The sequence below is a fragment of the Ailuropoda melanoleuca genome, chromosome 8, assembly GCF_002007445.2.
Source record: "Ailuropoda melanoleuca isolate Jingjing chromosome 8, ASM200744v2, whole genome shotgun sequence".
NCBI lineage: Eukaryota > Metazoa > Chordata > Mammalia > Carnivora > Ursidae > Ailuropoda > Ailuropoda melanoleuca.
This window is the reverse complement of record NC_048225.1, coordinates 105,409,647-105,429,413: the sequence shown is the minus strand read 5'-3', so window position 1 is coordinate 105,429,413 and position 19,767 is coordinate 105,409,647. Positions and strand designations below refer to the sequence as shown.

At 51.1% G+C, this 19,767-nt stretch overlaps 1 protein-coding gene across 8 annotated transcripts in view; it reads right to left on the bottom strand.

Annotated features, from left to right (window-relative positions):
- Window positions 1–3,152: 3,152 nt before the first annotated feature.
- The window catches only part of SRGAP2 (SLIT-ROBO Rho GTPase activating protein 2), a 225,482-nt gene continuing 208,867 nt past the window's right edge, over window positions 3,153–19,767 (bottom strand). For 3 of the 8 annotated variants that reach the window (XM_034667155.1, XM_034667154.1, XM_034667156.1), the window contains exons 19-24: window positions 16,599–16,678; window positions 13,995–14,175; window positions 12,354–12,500; window positions 9,143–9,181; window positions 8,603–8,927; window positions 3,153–6,520 (exon numbers count right to left, since the gene is read on the bottom strand). In XM_034667155.1, coding sequence (XP_034523046.1) covers window positions 6,137–6,520; window positions 8,603–8,927; window positions 9,143–9,181; window positions 12,354–12,500; window positions 13,995–14,175; window positions 16,599–16,678 — 1,156 coding nt within the window. In that variant the 3' untranslated portion in view covers window positions 3,153–6,136. The other 5 variants (XM_034667157.1, XM_034667158.1, XM_034667160.1 and 2 more) reach the window with 4 other exon arrangements.

The following is a 19,767-nucleotide window of genomic DNA, read 5'->3' as shown; positions in this document are numbered from 1 at the left end:
CGCTGGGCATCCTCCATGAGGTCACATCCTCTGTTGGACAAACTCGGGTCCCAGGTGGGCAGCATGGCCCTTGTTTCATTGTGGGGAAGGCACAGGAGCCTGGTGGGCTCCTGAGGGGAAGAGGAAGTCTGTAAGAGGCCACAGCATGTTTTCCTGAGTGGCTCTGAGGAGTCCTAGAAATAGAAGTGGCAATCCAAAGGGAGGACAAGGGCCAGAGGTGGGATCAGTGGGTCTTCGATGGCAGCTCTCAGGGAGAAAGCTCACGTCCACCTTCTACAAAGGGAGGGCCGGTGTGTAGTGGGAAGGGCAGGGGCTTTACCGTCAGAGAGGCTGGAGGCCTCACTCTTCCCCTTGCTCTGCATGACCTAGTCACCCAACCTTTCTCAGACAGTTGGTGTGAGAGCAAAATGAGATTTACTACCTGCTACCTGGTGGGCCCTGAATAAACACCTGTTGTTTTTTCTGCCCCTACGTGGCAGCTTGAACCTGTTTGTCACAGCTGCCTCACCTGTCCCGCACCGCAAAGGCAAGAAGGGTGAGGGCAGGCGGGTCTGGGGGGGGGGTGCACTCGCCATGCTCCCACACTGACGAGGGGCTGAGTGACCAGGTCCCAGAGCCCTGCTTCTTGCCACCTTCGTCAGGCAGCTCTAGCCAGGAGCGTTGGGTGGGGAAGGAGGGACACACTCGGTGGCCAGACCTGGCCCTGCTCCCCCAGCAAGTGGGGAAAGGAGCCACGGGAGCAGCACGAAGCCACTGAGGGAAACAGAACCGTATACCACCCAGCACTTGTCGTTCTTGGTGTAGAAAACACCACTCATTCTCTTGACTCTCCAGGACCCCTGCTCAGCACCTCCTCCCACCCTCAGCTAAAGCCTTTGCCTTAAACTTCACTGACGTACAAGAAGCAATCGAAAGGGAACCCCATCGTCTTCTCACCCCCACACCCACTGCCCGCCTAGCATCGCAGCTGCTTTCCCTCCAGTGAGACGGAAGCGTCTCCTCCAGTGGCCACGGCCGGCCCTTCCATTTGTGCTCTGTGATTCCGCCTCTCCTGCACGTTCCCTCTTCCCAGCCTACCGGCTCTGCTCTAGAGCAAACATGCCTCAAAGAGACAAAAACCTGGTCCCTTAGCTCCCTCTCGATGCTCCCCATTCAAAACCGTGCCTTTGCACGAGCCGCCCAGACTTCCTGACGGCCCCTGCCCTGCCCAGCGGCCGCCCAGCCCTCTCCAATCTGACCCATTTCCCATCTACTGAAAGAGCTCCACGTCACCAGAGAATGATGCCTCTCTAGCTGGCCTCATCTTACCCACCAGCATCTGACGGCCGAGTCTCCCTGCTTCTTGAAACCTGTTCTTCACTTGGTGTCTGTGACACTGTGCTCTCCCAGCACCTACCTGTCTCCTGCTCCCTCTGGCTTCTTTGCTGGCTCCTTCCTCTCTGCTGGGTTTCTAATTCCTGGGACCGTCTTTTCTCCATTTACATGTTCTTCCTGGGAATCTCGTAGTTTGAATATATCCATGATAAAATAGATCCTGAATTTCTTCGCAGGTATGACCTGTCCCTAAAACCCCATATTCATGTATTCACGAGTCTTTTTGATACTGCTGTTTGGATGCCTAGTGGGCATTTCAGCTTTCCCAGGCTACACAGAATTTCTTGACTAACTGTACTACTCCTTCCCCGGGCACTAACGACCTATTACACTGTTTCATTTTCAGAGTCCGGCTTATTATGTCTTCTCCCTCAAACCAGAAAGCAAGCTCCATTATCTGCTTCTCCTCTTTGATACTGTACAGCAGTGCTTGGCACACAGTGAGGCTTAGAGTTTGTTGACTGACTGATGAATGAGTCTTTGGCACATGCAGTATGCCAGGGTTGCTAACTCCAGAATAAAAGGAAGCTTCATGAACCTATTGAGATAAACAGAGTAGATACTCATTAAGTCCATTTCCTAAATTCATATCCACCTGGTCTCCTTTCGGCGTTTCTATCTGGGTGGAATGGGCCTGTTTTCAACTGTGCTCATGGTCACTAGCTTCCATCAAGTTCCCATGTGAATATATAAAATGAATTAGAGGACCCTCCAAAATAGTCCACCTTCGCTTTAGGGCTCTCTGAAAAGGCTCCTCGGTCCTCTGCCCACAGCTTATAAACCAGCGCCATCTCACAGGTCACCGCCTACACTTAGGAGTGGAGAACTCACCCAGAGCACAGGGTGGCAGGACAGCCTCACCTTTGACTTCTCCAAGACCAAGGGACCAGCAAGAGAAGCTCAAGATGGAGCTCTACGATTAAAATGAAGGAGGGGGAAGAGATGACAGGTTGGCAGGGCATGAGACAGATGGAGATGATGGGCTTTCGAGTATGGTGTCTAGTCCAGGCCTCAGGGTAGGATTCCTTGTATTACCATTGAACACGGGGCACCTCCTTGGTTATGAGAGATCTGATCCCAACCCAGGGACTTCTGGTATTGAAATAAGCCCAGAAAAAATAAGCCTATGCCCTTGGATGCACTATCAGTTGCTACCTTTGAATAACTGCACCCTTGCTTGAGCTTATGATCTGCTAGAATCAAAATCTAAAGGAGAAAAAGCATTTCCTCTATGCCCCTCCCCTATGCTCAACACCAACAGCACAAGAAATTGGGCCAGCTCTTCTCCCAGAGGCAGGGGGCATCCAAAGGCAGAATGACTCAGGGCTTGGCTTGTGGAAGAAATACAACCTTCAGTCACCCTTGGTTGTGACTGGCAAAACCTGCGAGCAGCCTGACAGGCCCCTCTCCTCCATGTGGGGAAATCTGACCAGCGACAGAAACAAGAATGATCCTCCCTGAAAACAGGGTGGCTGCATTCTGTGGAGGAAATGGTTCTCATGGCAACAGACTGCCCAATGGGGAGCTAGAAGCCTTTCTACAAAACCTCTTAGGTTTCACACATGGGCTGATTGGAAATGCTGGGGGGGGAAATCCACATTCTCAATGGGCCTCTGCCGTGCCTTGCTGGGAGGGAGAAGGTGGCTGGCTCCTGAAGTCCCACTTCTCCTGTTGCCGGGCAGGGCTCTATCAGCACAGACGAATCACATTTCCTCCTGAGCAGCTGGACTCCTGGACTGGAGACTGCGGGGAGTGGAAAAGGGATATGAACTGCAGCATCGAAACCTAAAAACGTATTTTATTTCGAAGTTGTGCTTTGGATTTTCCCCAATCCGACATCTGTTGAGTGACAGTCTTAGGTTCACACAAAGCATCTCCAAGCATACATACAATATTCCAGTTATCAACACTATTTTAAAGAATATACCATTTTACACAAACGTGACATACAAGTCAGACGCCACAACATTGCAATTCCCTGGAAGATCTAACCTTCTCTTCTGCACATGGAGTACACACACACCAGCCCTTCCGGTGGTCTGTTCATGCTGTTGCTGGCGTCATCTCTCCTCATCTCCTTGGGGAGAAACCAGGGTGCCCTGAGGAGGTTGGCTGAGACCAGTGTTTCCAGTTTACAGGCTGCTGGCTGCAAACTCCTCTCTTTTCCAAATTGGGATGCTGGTAGCCCCACTCCGCCTCTGTTCCCCCAAAGGAAATCAGAGTCCACACCAAGAGAAGGATCCATGCCTCAAGGGGCAGAGCAGGGCTCTCTGAAGCATCATGCTGGTTTAGGCAAGCAGATCTGAGGAAGACTGGTCTCCCTAGGCCCTAGGTGACCAGCTCCTTTTGGCTTTTCGGTGTAGAAATCACAGTGTGCAACCTGAATTCCAGTTGACCGCAGGCGCTCTGCCGAGAAGGACTCTCCTTCCGTGGGTTCCTAGTCCTCTCGACAGGTCCGTCTCACAGGTGTCAGGAGCACCAGAGAGGGGAAGACAACATGGCTCCCAGAGCTGGGGGGAGTAGATGGCCACTCACACACTGTCCAGTTCATGATGCGAATCAGCAGATGGACACTGACCAAGGGGATGGTGGACACAAGTCATGTACAAGGGCTGCAGGAGAAATAAGGCAGGAACAACAGAACAGGCCCAAAGCTTTGTCATTCAGAAAGCTTTGCTTTGACTTTCTCAGAGAGGAGTGTGCTGGAAGGAGGGGGAAAGGGCAGGTATGGGTACCAATTTTGATCAGCTGGATCAAAAGGAATGTAAAGTGAAGGGTAGGGGTTCCATTTTCATCAAGGAAACAGATCCTTGGGTCCGAAAGCCCCTGTTGGCTCAAGACCTGTGCAAGCCCAGGTGATAGACAAGGACAGGCCAGTGAACAGAGCAACAAAAGCCAAGAATCCAGAGGCCTGTGGGTCGCTTCTCACAGGCTGATTCACTTTACTGAAGGAAGTCTTTATTTCTCCTTTCTAGCTCTTGGGATAGTTTTCCTGGTGTTTCAGGTTAGCCTTCTAATAATTAGCAAGTTCCCACAAAGCTCCTCCTTCCTTCACCCAGAATGAGGAAAATCCTACCGCTTTCCACAGCACCAACTGCCAACTTCAAAATGTTGGTCCAAAAAGAATCTTCTATGCTAAACATAAGGAAACTCAGATTTTCCTATCTGAATGGCAACCCACTACCTCTCTTGACCTATAGAAAATAAGGCTAAAAGCACAGCTTTAAAACCAGAAAACAGAGACGCAGAATGAGCTTCAGCTTTAACTCAAGTCATTGTCTGAGACTCATGAAACGGGGGTGTGACTGTCTCCAGCCCTGGTGCTGCCAGGACAGCATGAAGCCAGGGAAGCTGGGACCAGGGGCACCAGGTTTAGAGACCGGATTAAAGTAGACAAGGGCATCATTTCTGCTTTTTTGGAGGAGAACCAGAAAAAAAGGCCAACAGAAGGCCAAAATATTCAGCATCCAATTTTTTATTTTGTTAGATTCCGGCCTCGGGAAGACTTTAGAGCCTGTGGGGCCAAAGCTCTCTTAGTTGTCCTTATTTGGGTAAAATAAAACAGGTTTTTAAGGAGTAATGTCTCTCTCTAATCTAACTAGGGCTCTCCGAGCCCCTGTTGGTCCCTGAAGAGAGATCTTCTTATAGAATAGCCAAACTAGAGGGGTGAAGTTAGGTTACATTTTCATTCAGGAACAATTTTGGGGTGAACAAAGCTGAGTTTAATTTTTGAATAGGATAATGAATTTTGTCTTAAGTGCCCAAAAAGAGTGGGAGGAAGAAGGACCCATTTCTCACCTTTTCCAAACCTGTCATAAACACAGTAAAACTCAATCTTAAGACTCTTTACCCTAAAAGGAACCAGCTATAAAACTGTCTTATACAGGAAAATGTCTTCAATGGAAAATGGTCCATCAGAGACAAAGACAGGAACCCGAGAAATGTCTATACATTCAGAAAAACTTTAGAAGTTCTATAAAAAGATTGGGTTGTCTTTCTAGAGGACGGAGGAGAGCAAAAGCAAACACCAATGACCAATTCACACCAATAAAGAGAAGACAGAGAGAAAGCCCCCAACCCCAAACAGATTACAGGATTGAGTCCCATCCTGCTCAATTTTTTACGATGGAGAGATTTTCAAAGGCTAGGTTCTCTGGCCCAGACAGAACAAGATTTGAAACAAAAACAGAGACCCCTGGTGGCTCTTGTGTGAACTGCCACAATAACTTACAAAGAGACTGGTCTGGGACCGGAAGAGGCTACACATGCCAGAGGCTAGAAAAAAACCTGTGTGTGTGTGTGTGTGTGTGTAAAACGAAGAATGGACTATATATGGTTCTCAATAGTCAGTACCCAAAACAAGATGCCACTGAGAGCTGGCTGTCAGTAGCCAACCATCTGGTCAGGCATCCCCTGTGTCTGAGGGGACGGAGACGTGAGCCCGTGTCCTCATGACTCGCCGTGCCAGATTTCACAGTGACCTGATAATGGAAAAATCTATCTCTGGCTAACCTAAGAACAGTATGTACTGTAGCTGGCTGGATTACGACGACAGGGAGAAGCGGAGGGCAGCGGAAAGGGCAGGGCAGGGTGATAACGAGGGCTTCATTCTCAAGGTTTTGGGTGATGGGAAGGCTAATTCCTGCAAGAACAACTTAGAATCTAGTTTTCAACTGAAGTCCCCAAGCTAGTTAAATAGGAAGATTTTTAATAACAGTCAGTCCCTTCAGTCCCCTTGTCTAGAACAATTAAATTATATCCCTCAGACAGTACAAGACTTGTCAGTGGACTGTGGGGAAGATGACGAGTTGACACCAGGGCTAGTGGCATTTGTTTTGGGGAAGACAGTGGGCTTGGGTCGCGTGGCTGGCGGCTTGACTGGGGCAGCCATCTTGACAGACTTGACAGGCCGGAAGGCGCAGGCGATGTCCCCAGCAGTACTGGCACTGCGTTGGAAGGCGGGCTCGGGGTCCTTGAGGAGCTGGGTGTGCAGGGGGCTGGAGGGCTCCGATGTGGGGGCCACCACTGGGGAGGTTTTGAGGGGCTCCAAGGTGTCCAGAACCACGTCAGGGGTGTGCTTGACACTGCTCTGCCGCTCTAGCTCCCGCAGCTCGTTCAGGGCAGAGTTCATAGTTGCCTCAATATCCTGCAAAACAGGAAAAAGGAGGAGGTGAGGCAGATGTAGGGAGAAGTCCCCGAGGATCCTATTTCAACAGCATAGGCCAAATCATGAAGAAACCAAATGGAGGGAGATGTCCAGATTATTTTACTTGGCCAAAATCCTTAAACATATGAATGTTCAGAATGTGGGGAGGGGGAAAAAAGGGATTTTCACTATCAGGAGGTTTTTTTTCTTCTCTCCTTTAGAACAGAGTGGCTGAGATGTTATTTAAATAGAGTCCTCCTCAGGTTTTAGAGATATGCGCTGAGATATCTCTGGGTGAAATGGCATATATAATCCAGTGGGGCGCGGAAAGGTCACTGAATTCGGAGTGGCCAGGAGTTTGGTCACGAGTACATGGGATTTATTATCCAATTCTCTCTACTTTTGTGTATGCTTGAAATTGTACATAATAAATGATTTTTTACTAAGTGGTAGAGATGATCTTTGTTTTCTTGGACTTCAAAGCCAAAGGTCGAGAACGGTCAAGGNTTTTTTTTTTTTTTTTTTTTTTTTTTTTTTTTTTTTTTTTTTTTTTCCCAACCCCTACCCCCCCACCAGAGTGCCGAATTTGAGGAAGCCATTTCCCTCTACCCCTCCACCATGAGAGGGGACCGAAGAGCCACCAGGAGGGGGAGCCAGAGCCCACACAGGTGAGTCACCTGCTGAGAGTCACAGTGGAAACACCCAGCTCTCGGGAAGTAGCAGAACCAAAGACCCTTTGCCCACAGCCAGCTGCCGCTCAGGGAGACCCCTCAGCTCCCTCCCCGCCTCTCCACACACTTGTGTCTGGCACCCCCAAACCACCGCAGGGCTCCTCCCTTGGAATCAGGCTCACATGGAAAGATGACATGTTCCAAGCAAAGGCCCTGGTTAAGGCTTCTTGGCCCTTACACGGTGATCTATGTTTTCCGTTGACGGTGATTTTCACTCATCCCTATGATGTTCTCAAACCTAAAAAATGCTCAGGAAGAACTCTACCATCTCCCCCCTCAGGCCTGCTCTGTAGCTGGAGTCTGTACCGGGGAAGTACCCTAACATTCCTCTTAACCCCTGGCTCAGGAGGGAGCTGGGAGGATCCCCACGGTGCAAGGCAGATTGCAGCCAAGAACTGAAGTGAAGGCACAGAAGTAGAGAGCTAGCAAAGCGAGACATCTCAGGCCCGTAGCTTAATACTGTGCTTGCCAGTACACCTTCCCTAAGCAGAGCATCACAATTAAGCCAAGAGAGACCATACGCAGCCTCTATTGCCCCGGAAGATGGCGCGAGGAGAATCTCAACTCAGTTGAAACATAAGAGGGCAACGGGGAGCCCTTAGCTCCTACCTGGTCTAATGAAAATTATAGAGTTGGGAGAGGCGTCTGAGTGGACTGCCTGGAGTGGCCCCGGAAGTCGGATTTTTAGAGGTGGGGCTGGATCGCTAATAGTTCACGGAAAACAGAGACTTGTCAGTGTGGTGCATACCCGGAAGGAAGACCCCATAACCAGGGAGCGTATGGCCACTGCATCTGGAGACTAGCGTTGGAAACCCTTCTGGTACCTGCGCCCCGCGCAGCAGAGCAGTTTGGCGCTGTCCAACCAGGAGCAGATTGTTGATGGATCGTCCACATCTCAGGAGGGACCAGAGATTAGCCTCAGGGAACGGGGCTGGGGGACGGGCAGGGTGACAGAGAAATACGGCCAGAACTACCTCTGAGCCTCAACACTTGGGCAGCTTCATGAAAGCCTACTAGGCTCTCAAAACCCAAAACTTGGGCAGAATGGGCTCTATCAAAAGACTCTCTAACTATTCACTTTAAAAAGTACAAGCCCCTGGCAAACAGCCCATACATGAGCAAGAAGTCTGAATTCTTTTATTCTGCTTTCGGATTCTTCTTGGGGAGAGTGGGATCGGAGAATTGCTTTGAAAGCTGCCTTCTCGGGTCCAGATGCCCCGCAGCCTCTGAACTTGGTACGCGATGTCCAAACTTTCCGCTGTTTCAAGGCCCGTCGTAATTAACACGGGTGAGCTACGCAGTAGCAACAAATGTAGACGTGCCAGCCGTGCATCCAGAAGCCCCCTCTTACCTGTGCAATGACCTCAGGGTCCACGGGCCGATGGTTGTTGAAGCTCTTTGACCTCCCTGCTGTCACTGTCTTCCGGATCTGTGGACTGTCCAGCCGATTCTTCAGGGACGAGTGGCGGCTGATGGAGTTGAGGCTCCCATGCCCACTGATGGAACACTTATCTGGCCCTTCTTTGGGGAGACTCTGGCTCATGATGGGCTGGGAAGATGGGCGGCAGCCAGCCCCCACCCCCGGGGAGGCCGAGTCAGTCAGGGAACTGCTCAGCCCATGGCTGTCGCTCCGAAATGTTTTCCGGATGCTCCCAGATTCTGGCCGCTTCCTTTGCCTTCAATCACAAACAGAAAGGGCAATGTGATCAGGGAACCCTGGCCCCGAGGAAGCTGGGACAAGTGGGAAAGGGGCAGGTGTTGGCACCCAAGAACTTCTGGAAGGAGAGGGACACACAGCACATTCTCTCCTTGGCCTCACCTTCCCTCACTTTCTCTGTGTCTCTGTTCCCCTGCCACCCCCAACCTGGGCAAAGGAGAAATGGATACTTACTTGGTGCTCATGGGCTTTGAGTTCTCGAGATGTAAGGTGCTGCCAGGAAAAATGTCTGATTAAGTGGAAGTTCCTAACGGGAGACAGATTGACAGAAAGGCCCCCTCCACTACATGCTTTGAACAGAAACCTAAGGGCCAGGTAGGAGAAAAATTCTCCCTATCACCAAGAAGGCAAGAGGAGAGTTGATTTTTCCAAATTCTAGCATGTTTCTTAGTCCAACTACAGGACTATAATCATTTTGGGCTCTGGCAAGAGGCCATTGCTGCTTCTTGTGCAGACATGGAACAGAATATTTTTCAAGGGGCTGCAATGCTGCAGGGCTAGGGCCAAGTTTGTGCATTTTCTTAGGGTAGAAATACACCCACATGACCCTAAGTCACCCAGCACTGGGCTGAACCCTGGCTCTGAGCCAACTTCCTTCAGACCACTGAGACTCTCCTACAAGATGACTTGGCAGTCCTCAGAGCATGGGTGTTGCCTACTACTGAATAATTTCATTTTTTTCCTTGGAATCAGATTCTTAAGGACCTAATCTAAGAAGCAATACAACTTTTGGTTTGGGATGGCAGCTGGGCACCTCTGATCTTGAATCTACTAAGGGCAATGAAGGCCGAGGCAGGGGCTGAGGTGGAGGAAGGGAATGGGTAGGACTCGAAGGTAGAGAGCTACTCTACGTGGCAGAGCCAGTGTCCTAAGCCAGTCCTGGTGCCGTTCACTGGTCAGGTCTTCTCCATCGGGGCTTGGTGTGGAACCTGGCACACACCCCCTGAAGCTGCCTGCTCTGGCCATTTAGCCGTGGGCGTCAGCCATTCTTGAGCAGAAGAAGGATGTTCTCAGAGTCTTATAAGGCCCAGCTGAAATGACTCTTCCCCGGTACCCCAAGTCCAAGGGCAGCCAGAAGCAATCGCTCCCTCTTTTGTTCCTCCAGAGTTTTCGATGGTGCTACTTTTTAGTTACCTGTCTCTATGGCATTTACTTCGCCAGACTGAGTGCCAAGGCCGGGGACCACCTTACTCATCTCTGAATAACCAGCACGGGCGCTTGGCACAACAGTGAGCCCTCACTGAATGTGTGAAATTAAATCGAATGCCACACCCGAATAACTCTTTGCTGATTTCCTTTTTCCACTTGAGGATGGCTGACTCACAAAGCTCAAACTGCTGAGGAGGCAGCCTGTGGAGCGGTTGTGTGGTCCAGGTCCCGGGCCAGGCCCTGGGGATGTGAGGAGGGGAAGGCAGAGTTCCTGATTTCAAGATGCTCAGGCTGGTGGGTTATCCGAGTGCAGCGTGAGTCCTGAGAGATACTCAAGCTGCTGTGGGAGTACAGATCGAGGGCACCTAACTCCACCCCGAGGACCTCGGGGGTGGCAGAAAGGCTTCCCCAGAGAGGTCAATCCTTGGACTACGTCTTGAAGGGAGAGGAGGAGCCGATCGGGGGAAGAGGCAGCAGATATGAAGGTCCAAGGGTGCGAGAGAACTCGGGGCCCTGGGAAGGAGTGATGTGTGGGGCGGGCAGGGAGGCTGGAAGGGCAGAGTCACTCCTCAGGGCAAGACATGCCCAGGGACTGCCACTCGCCCACCCACTAGCTGGCGTCCAGGGAGACCATGTCCTCTGAGAACCCCGACCTGACATCACCAAGTAAGGAGTTCAAGGGAACCGCCTTGACTTTCCACCTGGTGTTCATCTTTTCACTATTTCAACTATTATCCTGTACAATTTCTTGGTACAAATGGCATCAAATATACAATGGCTTAGAAACATGTACCTAACTAATTATTTAACTCTCCCTCCACCAACCCAGCCTTCGTCTCTGGGTTAATTAGAGGCTTACAACCTTATGATTATAGGCTTATAATTAACATGGACTTGTAAATAAAGAAGAAAATGTGATTAGTCCACAGTTACTCTTTTACTAGCTCGCCCTCCCAGCAGGGCACTAGGCTGGAGGGAAATAAATAAAATCCTCGTTTCTTTTTATTGGTCTGACTTAAATTATACCTACACTAAGTGAGCTCAATCAGCTGCTTCACTAACTTGAGGGTGAAAGATGGAAAAGAGCCACGTGCCCCAACCACTCCCCCTGCTACCGTCTGGTTGGAAGAAAGCCAAGAGATCTGGGCGACCTGGTGCAGTTTAAAAACAGCAAGCATCTTTTATTCTCCTTCCAGTTTCAGTGTCCAGAGGCTACGGTTAACAGGTTTTCAATGTGCAAATCATTTCATTCCTCCAAAGCCAGAGGGGGATGAAAACTGTACATCATCTGCAATCCATAGTCATCAGGAACGCCCTGGGGCGTGTCATCCCGCTGGCACTGGGCCAAGTTTCAGGGTCTGGCGGAAAGAGGTCTGTAGGCTTTGGGACTTGGTGTCTGGCCCCTTGAGATGAGATTAGTTCTCCAATAACCTGAATGTCTCTAGGGGAGGCAGCAGCACACAGGCGTGGAATCCCTCTAGCCGGCCAGATCGGGGGTGGGTGGAGTTAAGACCCTGGGATGCTGCTCACAGCCACAGTGAAAGCTGGGGCCAGAGTTAAGAGCCTGCCGGACAGGAATGGGAATCTGCAAAGGGACTAACAGGGGATGATGACACAGGGCTAAAGCAACAGGGAAAACACGGACAATTACTTCTACTGGTATGAAAGGGCAGAAGGGAGCTGGGGGTTAGGCGATGATTAAAGAGCTCAGGACAAAGCTTCCCGTGGGGGGGGCAGGGGCAGGGGTGGGCAGAGTGGTCTCCTTTCCTTGATGGAGCGAATGCCGGACAGGGTGGGAAACAGACACGTGGTATCTAAATAAACCCCTCTGGGGTCACGTGAGCCTAGTGGAAGACACACACGATGTTGGATCTTTGGACAGACAAGGAAGGGCCAGGAAGACATCAAAGACTATTATTTGGGTAAGAATTGGAAAAGAGAAGGCACCTCTGAGAAACAGTACAAAATCAAGTTGCATAAAGGGACCAAAGCTTTGGTCAAGTTTTAGTAGTCAGCCGGGGCCGGGCAGGCCCGAGCTGACAGACGCTGCAGAAGCCCAGGGTGGGGCACCCTTCCACAGCCCTGTCCGCCCTGCAGCCGCGGGGAGCACATGCAGTGTTAGGCCTGGGGGGGGTGTGTGTGTGTGGCACAGGCACGGAGAGGGGGATGAGGCCAGAGGGTGAGGCTGGGTGTCGCAAGGCATTCAGGGGAGCAGAAAATGAAAAGCAGAGCTTACTTGTTGATGTTTGCAAGATAAATATCGGCTACATGACCCCCACTGGGACAGCTGGCCCCCGCTCTGGCTGTCACCTTTTCTTCAGGTGGCTCAGAAATGACCTCAATCTCAGACTTGGGGCTGGACCTCTCCACGACACCGTCCTCGCTGGGGGAGAAGGGGCAGGCAGGCAGGGAGGAGGGGGAAAACAACAACAACACAAAAAGCAGCGTTAAATCGGCAAGATGGCCCCCTGACACACACGCGACCCCCGCGACAGCTCCGAGGCAGCGGTGACACCTGGCTGGGCTAGCTCTGCGAGCAGGGGCAAGGAAAGCTAAGGGCCTTTGGAGAGTCTTTTAAATAAATATAAATAATCCCGCTGCGCTGGGTGGGATCCTTGGTGGCCGCCGGAAAGCTGAGCTAGGGGACATCTGGATTCGAGGCATCTGCCTTTGACCCCACGCTGCTTTCCTGGGGCAGTGGTGCCGGGGCCACCTCCTGGAGAAGGAGGCGGCCAGTCCGGGGTGCGGTTTATCTGCTGAGGTCCCGACCACTGGCGGGCAAGGCCGGGCAGCTCTGCACTGGCTCTGGAGAGGCCGGCGTTGAGGCAGGACACTGCCACACTCGGTCGTCGTGCATCGAGCCCCGCTTAGAGCATCCAAGCCGGTCCCAGGTCATTGCACTGCTCTCCCGGCCCCTCTGGCTACTGATGACAAAGCAAGCCCCTTCTCCCCCACAATTCATCTTCTCTCGGTCCTGTAGTGAAGTCATAATGCTAAATTTGGGAGGGTCCTGTCCACGCACAGATGGCCACCAGGTCTGCGATGTTATCAACAGAGGGAGGATCTCCCTGCAGAACGAGCCGGGGAGAGGCTGGGAGGGTGCAGACTCACTCAGGATATCAACCTTTAAAAAATAATGTTAAGGGAAGGGCTAAAGACACTGATAGCATCGTATCCAAGGGCAGGGAGTCGGGGGCAGAGGCAGGGCAGAGGGGCAGGGAGGCAGGCTTGGGTGGGCCACGGTGGGGAAAAGCCCTCCTGCCCTGGAGACTTTGAAGAGCGGGAGCCAACCGACAGTCCAGCTGATGAAGTCTCTGGGCCCAGTTCATGGTCCCTTTGCTCCCCGACGTCCTCTCCCCTCCTCTCCCTGTCTTTCCCCAAGTCAACCTCATCTGGGTTAAATGAACTGGCTCGTTTCCACCAGGCCGCTTAAGCTAGATTTCTCCTAGAAAAGCAATGCATCATTTTCATTTGCAAGTGGAAAAGCGCCATCGGCGGCCCAACTTGTTGGGGGTGAGCATAGTTGTTTTGTTTTTTTTTAAAGAAGTAAAAATGTTTTCCCACCCTGAGCTTTCCAAAACGGAAATGTAAGTGGTCAAACAATATTCCCTCATTATCACTCATGAGGTTTAAGTGTGGATGAGCGGGAGTGCTGGCAAGTTTCCAAAATGACTAGGGGGGGTGGTGGGTGGGGAAGCGGTGTGCAGGGGGGAAGAGATGAAAAAACAATCCTCCACGGAGTCTGGGTGGGGTCCTTCAGGGCTGGTGTTGGCGCCCCCTGGGGGTTGGTCTCCCTCACCCTCCTATGGAGCCAGAAATTAAGTCTTATGCCCACAGCGCAGCTGGGACGCCCAGAGGTGCAGGGGACCCAACGTACGTGTCTTGGACCACGATGTACTGATGGGGGATGAGTCCGTCGATGCCATTGTGCCGGCCTTCCCACCAGTCATCGGAAGCCCGCTGGTAAAGCAGCAGGGATGCCCCCTTCTTGAAGGACAGCTCTCGGGCTGTCCGGCCCACGTAGTCAAACTTGGCAATGGCCTCGATGGGCTCACACTCTGAGAGGGGCAGAAAAGAAGGAAACACATGTTGTTGGGACCCAGAGGCTCAGGAAACTGGGCGGAAAAGCCCAATTAGCTGAACTTACGCTGGTGGGAAGATAACCTGTTGTGTGAAATAAGCCACGGAGGATCGATGGATGAGGCAGGGATTCCTGTGTGGACCACGCCATCACCCTGACAGCACTGCGCACCCTTTCCTGTCTTTGGTCATGCTGCTCCCCCCACCCGGAATCCCTTTCTCTCTCCTCTTCCTGATGAAGCACACTGAATCACAATTGAAACATCATCATTAACAAACAAAACAAAACAAAGAATACTTTATTCTCTCAGCAGTTTTCTGTGCAAAAATGAACCACACGTGCAGGGTGGGAGTCTTGTCTTGCTTGGGCGCAGTCGGCCTCCTGGGAGAGCGCATCACGCTGCCCAACAGGCTGAGCCCCACTCAGGACAAAGGGGACCTTCTCTGGTACGTCCACAGCTCTTTACGTCAAACCCTACTGCTGAGTTTACCATGCTGTATTTGTAAGTTTCTTTTCTGATCACATCGTTTCTTTTCCTGATCATAAAATAACTCCATTAATTTCAGAACATTTATCATATTGTACTTTCAATACAGCAAATTTTATTTATGCTATCCATTCCCCCTAGTAGACCATGAGCTTTTAGTCTTCATAAGGAGAAAACAACTCACCCAATCTACTTTCCAAGGAGCAAAATATGGAAATATATTTTGTGGATAATACACGGGAAAATGTACATAAAAGTAATTTGAAAATTAAAAGGGNTCTGATCATAAAATAACTCCATTAATTGCAGAACATTTATCATATTGTACTTTCAATACAGCAAATTTTATTTATGCTATCCATTCCCCCTAGTAGACCATGAGCTTTTAGTCTTCATAAGGAGAAAACAACTCACCCAATCTACTTTCCAAGGAGCAAAATATGGAAATATATTTTGTGGATAATACACGGGAAAATGTACATAAAAGTAATTTGAAAATTAAAAGGGGTTTACAAATGCAATGACTTTTTATTTTTGTGTGAGCTTGTAAAAAAAAAGACAACAACAGTGCCTTTTTCATGAAGTTGTTAGGAAGAGTCAATAAGTAGCAATGTGTGAAAGCACTTAGAACAGCGCCTGGCCTATAGTAAGCGCTGTATAGACATTACTAGTATTCTTAACGTCATCATTACCATTATCTCTGCACTGAGTGACAGGGGGGAGGTCAGAGAGCAAGAAAGAAAGCTTCGAGAAACCTGGAACCTGAGGGTAAAGTCGGATATTCCGAGTAGTGGACAGGAAGGCTGCCTACAGGTGAGACGGGGCCCAGCCAGCATGATTGGTGGGCCTGCTCCAAAGAGGCGGGGCTGGAGACTTCACGACAGCTGGCACACCAGAGAAGGCCTATCTAAATATCCCGAATCTCAGTTCTGCACCGCCGTGGGCATATCACTTGGCCTCTCTGGCCTCTTTTCTCAGCTATAAAATAGCAGCTCTATTTCACTAGGATTAAGAGATAAGACCTACAAAGCTTCTAGCAGCGACAAATTTCCCTACTTCACCTACTCCCCTCCTGTAATGGGGCAGATTATCATATTGATCCATCCGACTTCAGCATCCAAATAAGCAGCCCTAATTTTTTTTTCCTCCTCTAAAAAGCTGGCTTACGACTGCAGAGTTCACAGCAAGGCAGAAAGCAGGGAAAGCTCCACAGACTGTGCCATTTCGTTCTCATGCCCAGAAAATTCCTCCAAGAGCCCGAGCGGTCCAGAAATGGAGGTGCAGAACTGTTAGAAGGAGGGGAAGTGTGCTGGCTGGACAGACCCTAATAAATCATGGGCGCCGCCAAGAGGCCCGCGGTGACAGCTGTGCATTCCGCCTCTCGCTGCACACCTGCCAGGCTGCACAGCGCTCGCATGTCTGTGCTTTGGAAAGGGTCAATTTTTCCAGTCGGCAGGCGTGAAAGCGTGTGGTTTCTGCATCCCGAGTCCCACTCCCCTCTGGCTTGCTTCTGTTGGGTTCTTGGCACCCAGCTTCTCTATTCCCCAGGCTTACAGTTTTTTCAAATGAGCACTCCTTGACTTTGGTCTCCAGCTACCTGGCAGGAGTCTAGGCTGTAACAGGGGACCAACATGATGCAGGCGAGACAAGGAGCTAGGAGGTGGGCGAGGGGCAGGGAGCTGGGGCGAGAAGCTTTAAAGGCTCTGAAAGGTCTAGCTCTCTGTCTCTGGTTTACCACAGAGACCATTCTAGCTGAGAGGGTGGGCTGTCTCTCCAAGAAAGGGAAGGAATGTAAACGAGAGACAGGAGAGCCCCCTGCGTGTCTTCAGGGGGCTGCTGAGCACAGGCTATACAATCCCTTGCTCCCACTTCACCCCCCGTGGCCCCGCTACCCCCGAAGCAGGGTCCCGTACCGTCATCGCTCGTGTGGTGCTCTGTGGTCACGTCCTGGGTTGAGTCCTCAGCTGAGGTAGTCTCTCCATGAGGGCTGTCACTGCAACAGAAGCAAGAGTCATGGGGACCTCAGCCCTCGCTGACCAAATTCTTTCCTCTCCTTCACACAGCTTCCTTGGAGCAAGGGCACGGAAGCTGTCTCACGCGCTCCACATCCTGATTGCTCACAACAGACGATGATGATGAAACACAAGGCTGCCGAGGTTCTCTAGTCTAGCCCCTGCTGCAAAAACTATTTGAGACCACCTGGGACTTAGAATGTCCTGAGACAGAGGGAACCCCTTTTGAATTTATAAAATAAGTCTTTCTGAAAATACAGAACAACTCAACTCCTCAAGGGCCGTTTCTCTAGGTGAACTAGTCCTTGGAGGGAGCACGTGGAAGAAAACACTAGGCTTTTGCCTGGGACACAACAAGACCTGAAAACCAGCTCTGACACTTGGTAGCTGTGTGACCCTGGGCAAGGGACTGAATGTCTTTAAGCCTCAGCCACCTAATGATGAATTGAGGCTAGTGGTCTATATAACCTCACAGCGTGAGGATTCACTGAGACATGACAGAGCGGTTAGTAAGTGGTCTTCCTTTCCATCTTTCTCATTTTGCTTATGTCTCTAGGCTTTGTGGTTTGGTCTTGTATGGGTGAGAGAGTGGGAGCTGAGTAAGAGGGAGAAAAAGAGTCTGCTGCGGGCTGGACACTGCGAGAGGGCGGGGCATGGAAGACGGTCAAGTTCTTCAACAGTTCACTGAGTCTAGAATCATCCAGGGATGAGAAATGAGAATGGCCAGGGAGGTTACTAGGAAAGTTGTTTCTCCTCCTGGTCTCCTGGCTTGTGGACATCAGAGTAGATGGGGATGGACATCAGGAAGTTCTAACTTCCTGAGAAATAGACAAAATCCCTGTTCATTGCTAAGGTTTCTTCCTCGGGCTGTTGGTAGTAACAAGGGAGCCTTGCCAGGCAATTCTACGAAAGCACTACCACCTCCTCTACCTACCATCTGGCCTCACGGTTCCAACCTTTGAGCCTATAGCCTCTTCCTCCCCTTCAGAAAGACCGGGGGACCAGTTCAGAAGTCAGTTCCAAGGAGGCTCTCCAGAATCCAGAGAACTTTCTGGGAGAACATCAACAGGGATTCCTCCTTATCAAAAATGTGGGCACAATTTTTCACTGTTTACTGGGCCTAAAACTCTGATGAGTTTCATGACACTCTAGAAGCCCTCAGGGCCCCAAGGGCACACAGGGCAAAGGCTCAGTTCCCTCCAGAGCTGCAGTTTAGTGATGCGGCCGTCCACGAAGGCGGCAATTCTCCAACTTCAGGGAGTCCTGGATGGCTTGTTAAAAGCGGACTGCCTCACCCCTAGAGTTTCTAAGTCTCGAAGGCCGGGCGGAGCTGGAATGTCTATATTCCTAGCCAGTCCTACGTAAAGTGGGTATTGCTGGTCCAAGGACTCCACTTGGAAAACCACTGCTCTAACGTAAAGGCGAGACGATGCATTTTTAAGGCTCCTGGTAGCACTAAAATCCGATGCTCGATTCCACACCCACACATCAGCCACACCGCAAGCCCACCAACACCAGCGGTCTGAGGAGGCCCGGCAGGCCAAACAGTGGGCAGTCCTAGGGAACGGGATTCTAGTCGCAGGGCTTGGTAAGCGTGGCCAAGTGGGACTGGCCTCTCTTCTTCACAGCTGCGGGGAGGCCAAGCGGCCAGGAGCTCCCTCTTCCTGGCTCTTCTGGTCTCCTGGCCATACTCCAGGATTCCCAGGCTCTAGCACCCCTTCTGCCCCTCCCCCCTCCACTCCTTCATCCATCTTTGCTCGCTTTGCTGGCACCTCTTTCTCCTCCCAAAGAAGAAGAGAGGCTAGGAGCCTTCTGAGTGGGTGTGAGCCCAGCGGTCGGATGGTCCTTCTTCCCCAAGGTCACCTCCTCTTGATCCTCGGGTGCTTCTGGCCTCCCACCCAGTCTGCAGTAGTAACATTCCCTAACTAATCTTGTGGTTTTTCCAGAGGCTGCTAATAAATGTCGATGCACAACAAACAGTGGGGGTGGGGGCAGGGGGTGGCTCTAGAGAAAACTGGCAGAAGGTGACCCTGTGAGCCACCCCTGCAGTGACTCTGTCTGCTCCCCTGGGCTGGGACTGAGGGAACGGGGCTGTGGGGGGCTCTGTGTCCTGGGATCGGTCCAGAGATATCTGAGAAGGGAGGGCACACTTTGGATGGAAGATAAAGCAGGCGCTGGGAACACTACTTCCACAGCTTTTCAACCCTCACGCAGGAGAGAAACCGACTCTCAAGTCACACGTACAAGGACAGCTCCCTGGAGCTCATCAGCTCGTAGGCTGAGACCTGAACAACCTCCCCCGTCCCCACCAACCATCTGTCAGTGACAAAAAGCTTTCTCTCCGAGCTGGCAAGTGTAGGCTTCTCCAGCTCAGACCCAGATGCTGGGATCCGCGGGACAGCGGGCAAGACCAAACCCAGGGGTGTCAGTGGTATTTTTATACTCACAGACACAGGACTATCACTCTTCACCCCTCAGGCAGATGGCTCCCTCTGTGGCGATCAGGGAGAAGCATGGACCCACTGGCCTCTAATTAAGTAAACAACCTCCCCTGTCCTCCCCTACCTCAGTGGATAGTAATGGGGCTGCTGAATTGGTTCCAGATGTTGAGTTCAGACAGAATCCGATTTGGGCAGGCTTATGCTTTCAGCCCAGGCTGAAGCGCCATTCGATGCGGAAGATGGAGGGGGTGGGGGAGGAGGTGAGGGACGTTAGGGAGTAAAAGAGAGAGGTTACTGCCTGTGTGTTTGATGGGAAAATGACACTGTAAGTGGTACCCTGGGGTGTAGTGTGGGGTCCTGGATGGTGTCCTGTACTAAGACACGTCAAGGTTGGAATCCCCACCATGAAGGTGGCCTGAAAGATTGTCACTGGCCTCTCTAGGTTACAGTGACTGTGTCTGTCATAGGGAAATAGGAATTTGTTAATTGTCTAACAGAAGGGTCTAGGAAAGATGTGCCCTAGGGATTCATTTTATATCTCTGTTCCCAGGCTAGGTCATGAAAAACCTTGCCCCATAGGATTTAATCTCGCTTTAGGGTGGAAGTAGGCCTCACCTGCCAAAAACAGA